Source organism: Mytilus californianus, unplaced genomic scaffold, assembly GCF_021869535.1.
Source record: "Mytilus californianus isolate M0D057914Y unplaced genomic scaffold, xbMytCali1.0.p SCAF_1, whole genome shotgun sequence".
NCBI classification, from domain to species: Eukaryota; Metazoa; Mollusca; class Bivalvia; order Mytilida; family Mytilidae; genus Mytilus; species Mytilus californianus.
The window spans coordinates 74,313,053-74,326,534 of record NW_026262581.1 but is presented as its reverse complement, the minus strand read 5'-3'; the positions used below and the strand labels follow the sequence as shown (position 1 = coordinate 74,326,534).

The 13,482-nt window shown below is 31.0% G+C and overlaps 1 protein-coding gene across 4 annotated transcripts in view; it reads right to left on the bottom strand.

Moving 5' to 3' along the window:
- Window positions 1–13,482, bottom strand: part of LOC127723995 (potential E3 ubiquitin-protein ligase ariadne-2-like) — a 30,620-nt gene that overhangs the window by 6,634 nt on the left and 10,504 nt on the right. For all 4 annotated transcript variants that reach the window (XM_052230720.1, XM_052230731.1, XM_052230712.1 and 1 more), the window contains exons 2-13: window positions 11,349–11,598; window positions 10,912–10,979; window positions 9,299–9,362; window positions 8,006–8,156; window positions 5,843–5,964; window positions 5,473–5,582; window positions 4,506–4,623; window positions 3,868–3,918; window positions 2,806–2,851; window positions 2,391–2,518; window positions 1,683–1,826; window positions 1,344–1,412 (exon numbers count right to left, since the gene is read on the bottom strand). In XM_052230720.1, the coding sequence (XP_052086680.1) occupies window positions 1,344–1,412; window positions 1,683–1,826; window positions 2,391–2,518; window positions 2,806–2,851; window positions 3,868–3,918; window positions 4,506–4,623; window positions 5,473–5,582; window positions 5,843–5,964; window positions 8,006–8,156; window positions 9,299–9,362; window positions 10,912–10,979; window positions 11,349–11,594 (1,317 nt within the window). In that variant the 5' untranslated portion in view covers window positions 11,595–11,598. The remainder of the gene's footprint in view (window positions 1–1,343; window positions 1,413–1,682; window positions 1,827–2,390; window positions 2,519–2,805; window positions 2,852–3,867; window positions 3,919–4,505; window positions 4,624–5,472; window positions 5,583–5,842; window positions 5,965–8,005; window positions 8,157–9,298; window positions 9,363–10,911; window positions 10,980–11,348; window positions 11,599–13,482) is intronic.

Below are 13,482 nucleotides of genomic sequence, written 5' to 3'. Positions count from 1 at the left end.
AAACCATATCATTATTATTTGCTTTTATATATAAATCAGAAATAACCAATTTAAAATGGAAAATTTTAAAGAAAAAAAAAGGAAAAAAAGGGAAAAAAAATCCCTCCCCCAAATTTTTTGAACCCCTTATGATTCATCACCCCCAAACTCAATCCCAGCTTTCCCTTTGTGGTATGGTACCTTGGGGTACAATTTCAGAGAGATCCATATACTTGAACACAAGTTATTGTCTGGAAACTAGAAAAAATGCTTGTTTTTAGGCCCCATTTTGGCCCCAAATGCCTAAACGTTTAGGGCAATTACCCCCAAACTCAAACCCAGCTTTTCCTTTGTGATATGGAACCTTGTAGTACAATTTCATAAAGATCCATACACTTACACACAAGTTATTGTCCTGAAATTAGAAAAATGCTTGTTTTTTGCCCCTTTTTGGCCCCTTATTCCTAAACGTTTTGGGCAATTACCCCCAAACTCAATTCCAGCTTTCCCTTTGTGATATGGAACCTTGTAGTACAATTTCAGAAAGATCTATACACTTACACACAAGTTATTGTCATGAAACTAGAAAAATGCTTGTTTTTTGCCCCTTTTTTGGCCCCTAATACCTAAAATTTTGAAGCAAATACCCCCAAAATCAATCCCAGCATTCCCTTTGTGATATGGTACCTTGCAGTGTACAATTTCAGAGAGATCCATACACTTGAACACAAGTTATTGTCTGGAAACTAGAAAAATGCTTATTTTTGGCCCCTTATCCCTAAACGTTTTGGGCAATTACCCCCAAACTCAATTCCAGCTTTCCCTTTGTGATATGGAACCTTGTAGTACAATTTCAGAAAGATCCATACACTTACACACAAGTTATTGTCATGAAACTAGAAAAATGCTTGTTTTTTGCCCCTTTTTTGGCCCCTAATTCCTAAAATTTTGAAGCAAATACCCCCAAAATCAATCCCAGCATTCCCTTTGTGATATGGAACCTTGTGGTACAATGTCAGAGAGATCCATACACTAACACACAAGTTATGTCTGGAAGTTACAAAAATGCTTATTTTTGGCACCTTTTGGACCCCTAATTCCTGTTGGTACCATAACCCCCAAAATCAATCCCAACCTTCCTTTTGTGGTATTGAACCTTATGGTAAAATTTCATAGAGATCCATTCACTTAAACTAAAGTTAGAGTGCGAAAACCAATGTGTCTTCGAATGACGAAAACGACGACAACAACGTCATACCAATATACAACCACAAAAATTTTTTTTAAAATAAATAGGAATTCTTTTCTTTAAATTAAGTAAACAACAGTTTGAAATAAAATTCTTGCTTTGATAATATACTTACAAGTTGTTTTCTGGCTCCTTTTTCCATAAAGTAAGCATATGGATATGTGTACTGTAGTGTGTATCTGCACTGTAAAGGAAAAACAAGCTCATGTTAAATGACTTTCTAAAGAAAAAACCATTTATATATAATATATCTTAGGCTGTCTTAGTTTTCTGCTTTTCCTCAGGAATGATTGAAATGAATAATTCAATATCTTTTTGAAATTAATTGCAAATTTAAAAAAAATCGCAGATTTTGATTTTTTTATATACTTTTTAAGGAAATTGTATCAGTATGATTTCCTGAAGTTCCCAATTATTTGATGTTGCAGTAAACAATCAACATTTAAATACTAACTTTTCTGAGAAGAGCTGCAGCATCTAACAAGTACTGCCAATCTATCCAGGTCCCAGCATTATTCATCACTTTCTCCTGAATTCTAGAGGTTATTTTAAGTAAAGTTTGTTCCTCCAACTCCAAACTCTTTGAATGATTTTCCCACTGAAATAGTTAAATGATAACATTGTAATGACAACTACATGCCTACCATACATTACCTAGTGGATGATAATAAGTGGAACTGAAGGAAAGTTTTGCATGCACACCTATAGACAAGTGCTGACATCCAAAAATCTCTTAACTATTGACATATTTAAATCATTAAAAGTAAATGAATGCTACTATTAATCTGTTAGGTGCACATGTAATTTTTACAATGATTTTAAATACAAAAAATGCTATTCTACTCAGTTTAATTTCTGAGATACAGATATAGTTCAAAAACTTAAAAGATGTCCATTGAAGTTGCATAATCTTGTTTTAGACAGACATATACAACTCATAACCAATCTTAATAAAATATATTTTGGACCTGTCAAGCAATATTAATGTTGACATGTCATACATATAACTTTGTCTGAACACTGCAATCTTAAAAATAAGGCCAAGACTATTTGACATACTTCAGGCAAATTCACATTACAGCTTATTCACATCACAAAAATTGTTGTCTTGTCATGTATAGCTCAAGGTAAATTTCAACCCACTGTTTGAATGACAACTTACCCTTTCAAAATAAAAGAGGTATTTTTTGAGAGCCTCTCTAGCTTGAGCATGAGCTGATTCATTAGCAATGTTAGGATTTTCTTTGTATCTGCTGCATTCATAATACTCGCTGCCATGTGCCTTCCAATCTGCAAAATTCAATGACAAAGTTTTTACAATATTCAGACTACACTTGGAATAGATTTTGTTAGTTTAATTTGACAGGTCGTACAAGTGTTAGTATATAAGATTTGATAACTTTAAAAGTGAGTCTCTACCGATCAGGTGAGTCCATAAAAAAACATATCACTTGAGTAGTGTGAGATTGACATTTATCACACAGAAAGATAAAAGGAAAATTTGAGAAATTAGAGATAAATGATAATATAACTTAAAAATAAATAACGTGAAAGATGTAAACAGGAATAAAACTTACCTCCTAAACACATCCAACAAAAGTCATGTTTACACTTTGTACATTGCTGAAATATGACCAAACAAATTGTTATAAACATATAATTTCCATTCTCATATTTTTTTCTTTTATACAAAGTTTTTTTGTTTAAGCCTAGTTATTCATTTCATATCTACAATAATCGCTCTCGATATTTATCACAAATGAACTTGTAAATGGTCATTACAGTTAAACAAAAACAACTGGTCTATTTGCTTACAACTAGATTTATATATTGTTTTCTAGTTTCCACAGATAACTTTGGATGTATTAGTTGGTTTTGATGTATTGTTGGGTTGCTGTCTCATTAATGTTTACTCTATACTCTTTATTCATATTCAGATTTGAATAAAATTGTACAAACTTTCTGTTTCAAATTTATTGTTTCAGAATCAGATTATAAAAATAATGTTTGACAATTGGTTAAATATTCAGTGTTCAGGAAATTGTTTATCACTTAACGATGGTGTATGCATGTTAAAAAAAATTCTAAGTGCTTAAAATTCTGCAACTGTGGATTGCAAAATTAATAAAGATAAAAGTATTTATTAAAAAAAAATATCCATAAAAAAATGTGCATAAAGTAAACCATGTATTGTTTGTTCCATATAAGGTAGCTTGTGACAAAGCATTATTGTAAACAAACTTATTTTCACAAATAATTTACTTCCTGATTAGTCCTTTCCTGTCTACTTCTACTTTGCTTGATGAATTTATAAGGGATGACCCAAGTTTTACATATTTGTGACAATTTACATTCGCTTCATTTTTCTAATAATGTCAAAAAAATGAATCGCTCACGAAAATTAGTTGGTTTACAGTATTTTTCATGTATAAAATTACTCTCAAGTGAACTCATTTATGCTGTAGTTTCAAGCATAATACAATGTCAACATTATTTACTAGTAATATGGTTTTTAACTAGATGTGAAATTCAATGATATTTTCAACAACCTCTACTAAAAAAAAGTTATTTGTATATTTCAGTGCCTAGAGATATATCTAAGATACAGACTCCTGTAAAGTTAAATCTTTAATTCTTACCACATGATTACAACCTCCATTCTTCTCTATACATACATGGCACTTTGGACACTGTAAAACACAAATCATTCAAAATACAATTATCTCCTGTAAGCAGGGGTCTGAAAACCTTTTCATGTGAATTTGGTTCTTTTTGACAATTTGAAAGTTGGGATCAACTTCTCAAACTGTCAAATTCATTTGAAATTAGAGATTTGATGACTTTAAGACAAATTTCAGACTGTTTTTCACTGATTTTATGTGCTTTCTATACAAATATTTGCCTAATTTGAAAGAATTCAATCAGTAATATTTCAGAAAATAAGAGAGATAAATGCATTTCTTTTTCAATTTTCAGTTTAATTTAGTTCAACAAGACAAAGTTGTACGATTTATTTTTTACCAAATCTGTGACATAGCCAATTTACTGTACACTGATCTTAAATAATAGATGTTTCTGTGTATTATAGAAGTAGACTTACATCTTTGGTAATTTCACTTATATAATTAGCTGTTTCTGTATATTATAGAGGTAAACTTACATCTTTGGTAATTGCACTTATATAATTAGCTGTTTCTATATATTATAGAGGTACTTACATCTTTAGTATTAGCACTGATATAATTAGCTGTTTCTATATATCACAGAGTTAACTTACATCTTTAGTATTAGCACTGATATAATTAGCAGTTTCTGAGTCATCAGCACATTTTGTCAGCCATTTCTTTATAGTACCACAATCTGTTGGAGCATGATAATCTATACCACATTTAAAACTGTAAATAAAATATCAACATACATTGTAGCAACTCATTGAATGAATAACTGTATTATAGTTGTACATTTGCAAACAATAATTGTCGAATATACCGTGGCAAATTACTTTCAGGCAAAGCTTTGATGGAGCCAGAAAATGGGTATTTGTGAATGTAACAACTAAGATTGGCCAAGAGAAGAGTAGAATAAATTATTGTTATTCTTATTCTAATGCAACTGATAAATCCTTTCTATCAAATGATCTTTTTTTAATTATAGAAATCAAAGATGACAACACTCATGTTATACCGCATGAATAAAGATGTATTTATCTGCAGGTTTCACCACATTTTTTAATGATAAATCTAAACCACGTCTGCCATTGAGTTGAAAAATACACAAGAAATATATGATCTCAAAATTAAATATTGCTGTTGCAAACAAATTCCATAACAATGCTTGTTTTTGAATCATAACAATCAAAGTCTATGACTGACAGTAAATCAGTATCAGCATTGTGTGCTAGAATTTCATACGAGTTGGTCAAGATGAATAAGATTATATGAGCAGATAGTATAAGGTTTCTTTCTTTAAATAACTATGACACATTATATTAGTATGATACTTTTTTTCTCTCTGCTTTCAAATCAAACTGTTCTAACAGAAATTTTTTTAAAGGGGAATATAAATAAATCAAATAAATATATACATCACAATAATATTTAATTGAAAATCTTGACCAGCTGTTGTGTGAACCATTAGATGATTGATTGTTGTTTCTTAACGCCAGTGGCAAGTTTTTGAACCATTATAACATTAAATATTAACTGCAACCTTAGTGATATACAAACCTGTTATTACACACTTACCAAAATATAGTTTTACACTGTCCACATTCTACTTTTTTGGCTTTGTTTTCTTTTGCTCTAACGATGACCGAACAATTAGGCCCAGGACAAAATCTCAACTGTGGGTGTCCCTAAAATAAGAGCAGTTCACATTAAAACTGGGTGTAAAGACAAACTTTTTTTCACTTTTTACAAATTTCAAATACATAAATCTTTAATGACAGAAAAATAACTACTAAGCTTGAGAGTAAAAGAAATTTCCCAAATATCTGCAATCAACACTAAAACTCTTTAAAGAGAGAAAAAAAAAACAGCACTTCTTTTTTTTTTTTTAGTAAATTTTATACTTACTGACTGGTATTACTTATTTAATTTTTTTGGGTGTACTTACTTCAATATGATCTGTAAATGACCTTGTAGAATATCGGTCACGAAAGTCTGGTTTACTGAGAGCACTACAAATAAAATCTTCAGGTACCAGTATATTACAGTCTTTCTCCATACACTCTATCCCTGTCAAGTAAAGAATTGTTAATCATAAGCTTACATATACGCATCACAATGTAAAATTTTCAACTCAATATTTTGACAAACAAAACTGTGTTTTGAATCCAAATTAATATACAGCTTTTTATGGATCACTGTATTTGCTTCCATCATTCAGAACAAGAGTAAGTTTCTATCTTCAACAATGTAGACTTTTGACAAACAAGAGTGCACACGCTGAAATGTCTCGCCTTCTTTACTAATCATTGATATTATGTTGATAGTCCTAAATATAAAGCTTTATTACAACTGTCACATAAACTTAACATTAACCAAGTAAACTAAACATTGACCAATGAACCATGAAAATAAGGTCAAGGTCAGATGAACCATGCTAGGCAGGCATGTACAGCTAACAATTCTTCCATACAACAAATATAGTTGACCTATTGCTTATAGTTTAAGAAAAACAGACAAAAACACAAAAACTTAACACTGAGCAATGAACCTTGAAAATGAGGTCAAGGTCAAATAAAACCTGCGTGACTGACATATAGATCATAAAATATTTCCATACACCAAATATAGTTGAACTATTGCATATAGTATTAGAAAAAAAGACAAAAACTCAAAAACTTAACTTTGACCACTGAACCATGAAAATGAGGTCAAGGTCAGATGACACCTGCCAGCAAGACATGTACACCTTACAATCATTCCATACACCAAATATAGTTGAACTATTGCATATAGTATTAGAAAAAAAGACAAAAACTCAAAAACTTAACTTTGACCACTGAACCATGAAAATGAGGACAAGGTCAGATGACACCTGCCAGCTAGACATGTACACCTTACAATCATTCCATACACCAAATATAGAAGACCTATTGCATACAGTATAAGAAAAACAGACCAAAACACAAAAACTTAACTATAACCTCTGAACCATGAAAATGAGGTCAAGGTCAGATGACACCTGCCAGCTAGACATGTACACCTTACAATCATTCCATACACCAAATATAGAAGACCTATTGCATACAGTATAAGAAAAACAGACCAAAACACAAAAACTTAACTATAACCACTGAACCATGAAAATAAGGTCAAGGTCAGATGACACCTGCCAGTTGGACATGTACACCTTACAGTCCTTCCATACACCGAATATACTAGACCTATTGCTTATAGTATCTGAGATATGGACTTGACCACGAAAACTTAACCTTGTTCACTGATCCATGAAATGAGGTCGAGGTCAAGTGAAAACTGTCTGACGGGCATGAGGACCTTGCAAATTACGCACATACCAAATATAGTTATCCTATTACTTATAATAAGAGAGAATTTAACATTACAAAAAATCTGAACTTTTTTTTCAAGTAGTCACTGAACCATGAAAATGAGGTCAAGGACATTGGACATGTGACTGACGGAAACTTCGTAACATGAGGCATCCATATACAAAGTATGAAGCATCCAGGTCTTCCATCTTCTAAAATATAAAGCTTTTAAGAAGTTAGCTAACGCCGCCGCCGCCGGATCGCTATCCCTATGTCGAGCTTTCTGCGACAAAAGTCGCAGGCTCGACAAAAAATCATAGTAACATTGTAATCCATAAATGCTAGGAACATTAATTCACGGCGTAAAATATTTTTTGGATGTATTTTTTGCTGTAGAAAATAAATATTTGAATAAATCTTCAATAGATCTGTGATTGATATCAAATTCCCTGCTGATCCATGCCATAGGGTTCAACAGCTATTTTTCAATGATTAATTAACTATACTTTGCCCATATTAAATAATTTCCTTCAATATTGTGCAAAAAAGATCAAAAGATGTTTTTTTTATTATTATGTAAACAAATCAGCATGAATAAAAAGAGAAGTGGGGTATATGCTAATGAGACAGCAACCCAATACAACACAAAAAAAAAACAACACTAAGAGATTAACATACCAGAGACCCCATGTAAGACCTTTCTGTTCAATGTTAAGATTTGGTTGTCATTTAAAATTTTTTGAAAAAAGACTGCAAAGTTTTATGTATCCTATAAACAATACCTGTAGTGATTCCTTGTTGAATCTGGATTTGGAAAAAGCTATCCCAGCATTCTTTACAAAACTGGTGTCCACAGGACACACTAAACATTTGATCCTTCTGTACAGTCAGGTAACACACGGGACAGGTACGATAATTACTAAAACAGGTATCCTGAAATATATAACAGACAGTTAATACAATAATTACCAAACAGGTATCCTGGAGTATACAACAGACAATAAGGTCATTACCAAAACTGGTATCCTAAAATATAAAACAGGTAAACAGACAATAGATGGGATTGGGACAGTAATTTCAATATAAGGTATTCTGTAATATATAACAGGTAAACAAGTAACAAACAGAAAAGTGTGGCAATCACCAAAACAAGTATTCTGTAATAAATAACAGGTAAAACGGGTAACATATTGGGCAAGTGCAATTACTGGTCTTTTTGGAACAGGTACGAATATATTTCTCCAAAATGCACTAAAGAAGAAACTGAACTGCCTGCTTCGATTTACTCTTTGAAACTGTTTTCATTACAGCTATTCTATTTTTAGATATCTGCTCCTCAAAAAGACAGACAACTTTCATGTGAACCACAAATGAAAGGATATATATGCATCATCATAAAGATTTCTGTTATAAAGTGTACAGTAAATTCAGAAATCATTGTGTTTTATTATTGTGAAAATTGCTACAAGACAGGTGTCACCATGTCACAAAAATTAAAACTCACGTAGTGAATTTTGAAAGCGTTATTTGTATATGCATGCAGCTTTTCCTGAAATTGCAATAATTAAAATAACATTGGTGTTGATTGTACAACAGTAGCAAAATATATACATACAATGAATAATTTCTGAATTACATGTAATTTAAAAAAACATCCAATTATATGTATGTAAGTGATTTCTAGGTTGCTGCCTACTGGTTTCTTGTGCTTAAAAGGAATCCACATAAATAATGTACATTTACTTTGTTCTTATCATCTAAAGTGAAACATATGTATATCAATCTGTTTAATTTTAACCTTTTACACAAACACAATTCTAATTTTAGCATTTTTGCACACTACTGTGGATTCAACATTATTCGTGAAATACCAATTTTTGTGGATTTCGTGGGTATAGGTGAACCACGAATTTAAATGTTCAATGAAATAGAAATCTTCTATAGGCTTGTATGCAGACATTCGCAAAACCACAAATTCAAATATCAACGAAAATACAATTTTTCCTCAATCCACGAATATTGGTACCCACGAAAATAAATGAATCCACAGTCTATGAAATAATCAACTAACTAACCTTATACTTCACAGCTGGTTTTATCTTTGAATCAACCAATAGTTTTCCATGGTCTATAATGTGTCTGGAAAAGATTTATTTTTATTGAATGATTTTCAAAAATAAAACTTCACTACACTGAAACATTTTTGGATATTGATAGAAATTTTTGAAGTAAAGGAGAGTACATGAACAATTTTGAATTTGGGATAATGTTTTTTTCCCTTCTCATATCAATTAGAACTGTATGTTTTTTTTCTAATTTGACATCTTTGTGATTTTTTGAGATTGTTTTACAGAATCTATCAGTGTTAAATTTCAAGAAAAGAGTAGGCCTCTAAAGGTTTAGAATTTAAGTGATCCACAGGGATTTCCCCTAAATTCTATCACAAATATAGATAAAAGATTTGTTGTTGAAGTGATAGGTCTTTTTTTATTAGCAATTTTACCATTATTTATTTATATAGCGCTTTTCCTGTATGTTCTTTTATGTACTTTTTGCTTGTCTTCTGATCAAGATTATATCATTTACACCGTGCAACTTTAAATCACAAGTCTTTAACAGGTTAATTAAGTTCAGGTAAAAGTTTATTTCTTTTTTAAATAGCATGAATTTGAAGAAAATTGGTTGAATTTATAAAATTTAAATATTTGATTTTTAATACATGTATAACTCTAGATAAGATCCATGTATTAACTTATTGACATTTTGAATAAATTTATTTTCAAAGGTTATCATTTCAACTTTATAGTTAGATCTTTGACTATTATCTTTATCGGTACTAACATTAATTTTATATTGAACAGTTTAACACATAACAGTAACTAAACATATGTTGCCATCCATGATCCAATTATTGACTCTGATGCTTTATGGTCCTACATCCTTTTGCAACTTATATTTTGAAATGCACAAGGTTATGAATTCTCAGACTGCTTAAGAAATATTTAAAATATATCCCTTATAAATGTTCTTATGAACATTTTAGTCTTCAAAACATGGTCAATTTATTAGTTGAAATTGGGCTTTGTAATACTGTAAATTCAGAAATTATTGCGAGGTTTTTATTAATGCGAATAATACGACTAGGTGAGTATCGCAATAATAAGAACTTGCATTTTGATACCTAAAACATAGATCTGAATGTAGATTTTTCTGCAATCGCAATAATTAAAATTTCATTCTTGTCCATTTTTGAAAAATTGCAATAATAAATACACGCAATAATTTCTGAATTTACAGTATATAGCTTTCAGTAACTGAGAGTCCTGTTAGAGTGATACTTTATATCTTTTGTCATCATAGGTAACGGTTGAGTACTCATAAAAATGTTTAACTCTTCAATGGCTTCATTCATGCGCCTCCAGTCCAGAGTTTGTCATTGGTTGCCATCTGTCATGATTGTTTTGGGTTTTCTATTAGATTAAATCAGATAGTTTTCTCTTTCAAATTTTTTAACATCTTTTTATCCTGGGGCCTCTTAAAGCTATATAGTAAAGGTTTTGCTAATTGATGAAGGTCATATGGTGACCTATAGTTGTTAAAATCTTGTCTATTGGTGGACAGTTTTCACATTTGCAATCATACCACATCTCATTATTTTTATTACAGTACTCTGGCCAACTTTCCTTACCTTTCTATTATAGATTCTTTATTCCAGCCATGGACTTGCAGTAACATCTTGGCCAAGGAAGGATCAATCTGTAAACACATTTCAAAAGTTTTTTTACCATTTGAATACAGGGACTTAAAAATTTGAAACTTTATTTCAGTTTTTACCAAAATTTTGAAAAAACAAGAATGTGCCCCACTCGTACTATCATTTTCTATGTTCAGTGGACCGTGAAATTGGGGTCAAATCTCTAATTTGGCATTAAAACTAGAAAGATCATATCATAGGGAACATGTGTACTAAGTTTCAAGTTGATTGTACTTCAACATCATCAAAAACAACCTTGACCAAAAACTTTAACCTGGAGCGGGACAAACGGAGGGACATTAGGGATACTAAATATGGACACTAAATGGAATACTGTTATTGTTATAAACAGAGAAATTTGTCACATTCACCTTTAATTTACTACATAAAGCCTCTACTTCTTCATTGAGTAATCTTTCTGCATCCTCTAAGTGAAGAAGGTCAAATTCAAAATATTCTGGGTCATCACTTTTCTTTGGTTTATCAATGTCAAGGTCATCAGTATCATTGTCATAGTAACCACAATAATCATCTTCATCATCTTCGTCCATGTTATCTGATTCATCGTAATCAGAATCATCTGAGTTCTGACTCTTCATATCAACTGTGTCTGTCATCTTACTTTAAATATAAAGACATAACTCATATAAATATGAAATAAAAGTATAACATACATGTACATAATGTAAGATTCATTTGTGTCCAATAATCGTTCATTCAAGTCATTTCTTTGCCAATTAGCATTTTTAAATTCCTGTGTAGAACAAGACTGTGACCATTATGATGTCTCAATAAAGTGTGAACAGTTCAAGTACTGTAAACTTGTAAATTCACTTTCATTGGTGGAGTACAAATTAAGTTGATTTCCTGGATATAAGGAAATCATGAATTTTAAAAATGTTCAACAAAGTATAAATTGTCTATTGGCTTGTATACAAACTTTTGAAAAACCATAAAAATCAAATATCAATGAAAATACCATTTTGCCTCAATCCACAACCATAAATTGGTACCCATGAAAATAAATTAATCCACAGTTTACACTGAAAGCTTTCGAGCAATAGTCAAAATGACAAACATCAATGAAACACTGAAACTTTGGTATATCTGAGATTTTAGTCTCCTGTCCGTTCCACTTCCTCTCACAGCCAATATTTTACAAAGCATATGTAGTGAGAGATACATTTACTATTATATTGGTTGTAATGAGAAACTGTGGGATTTCAAATTCAAATAAAAAATAAACTGTTAACACAGAAATATGTCTCGCCTTCTTGTACTTTTGATAATGCAAATGTTGAAATTAAAATAGCAATACTTTAACATGTAAGTTATGCAATTATTCAAAGTCAATGAACCATGACTGAAGGTACATGGCAAAACAATCTCCATGGAAATGAGATGTGCCAATGCTAATACAACTGCATACAAAATACTATAGGTTGCACTTTGTAAATACAGCTGTTTCTCAAACCACGCCTCTTTTGGGGAGATATAGAATATTCATAGATAATTAATTTTGTTTACATACTGGTTCCCAGTTATGATCTCTAGGTTTCATCTCATAGAGACATAACTTGGGAATGTTACCAGTAAATATACATATGCATATTGTTTATATTGAAATCTGTGGTAATACTACAGTCAAGGTAGGGATAGTTAAGAAATTTAGTGTTAGTTTAAACTCTTAGAAGTTCGGGGCATATAAACGTTGAAAATATGCCGCACAGCCCTATATTTTGACCTTTGAAAAAAATTGTAGTGCATATGAACTTTCCATTCTAGGATATGATTTTTTTCAAAACTTCATAGTAAAAGTGGTACAGTTTTAGCCATAAAAGGAGTTCCTATGGGAAATTGCATTGTCAATATTTACAGAAATGCAACCTATATTGGGTGAAAAAAGAGAACATACAGAATTTAACCAAATTTGGTTTATCTCACAGATTTTAAAGAAATTAACTCAAATATGAAGTTTTATAAATATTTCATGAAGATTGAGAAAATCCTGAGCCTTAACTATGATGACTCAGCATAAATTCACAGTTTACAGTATGCATAGTTTACTTAAAGCCCTGAATGCAAAATAAATTCATAATATATGCATATTTGTAAGATAAATTGTTTAGAAGTGCTTATATTTACTCTTCGCAGTCATTGAAACTCATAGATCCTTCCTGAATATTATTGGTTGGGTGTTTTTGTCCTGTCGATAACCCAAAAGTAAGCCGTAACGCCTAAATCTGCATTTTTGTCACCGCGGCATAAAAAATACAAGCTAGAAATACAAAAATATCTCAACAAAACTTACAATAGTGTGTTCTATCCTGAATATGTACTAAATATTCCATATTGCTAGAAACAGCAGAATAATTTATGAAATTTGAGGCCCCAGGGGCAAAAAACAGAGAAAATTGCCTACCCCCTGGGTCATAAAACAAATAATTTAACTTGTGAATGCTATGAATTTATGATTTTAAAGGTCTTTATATAGAAACAATAACT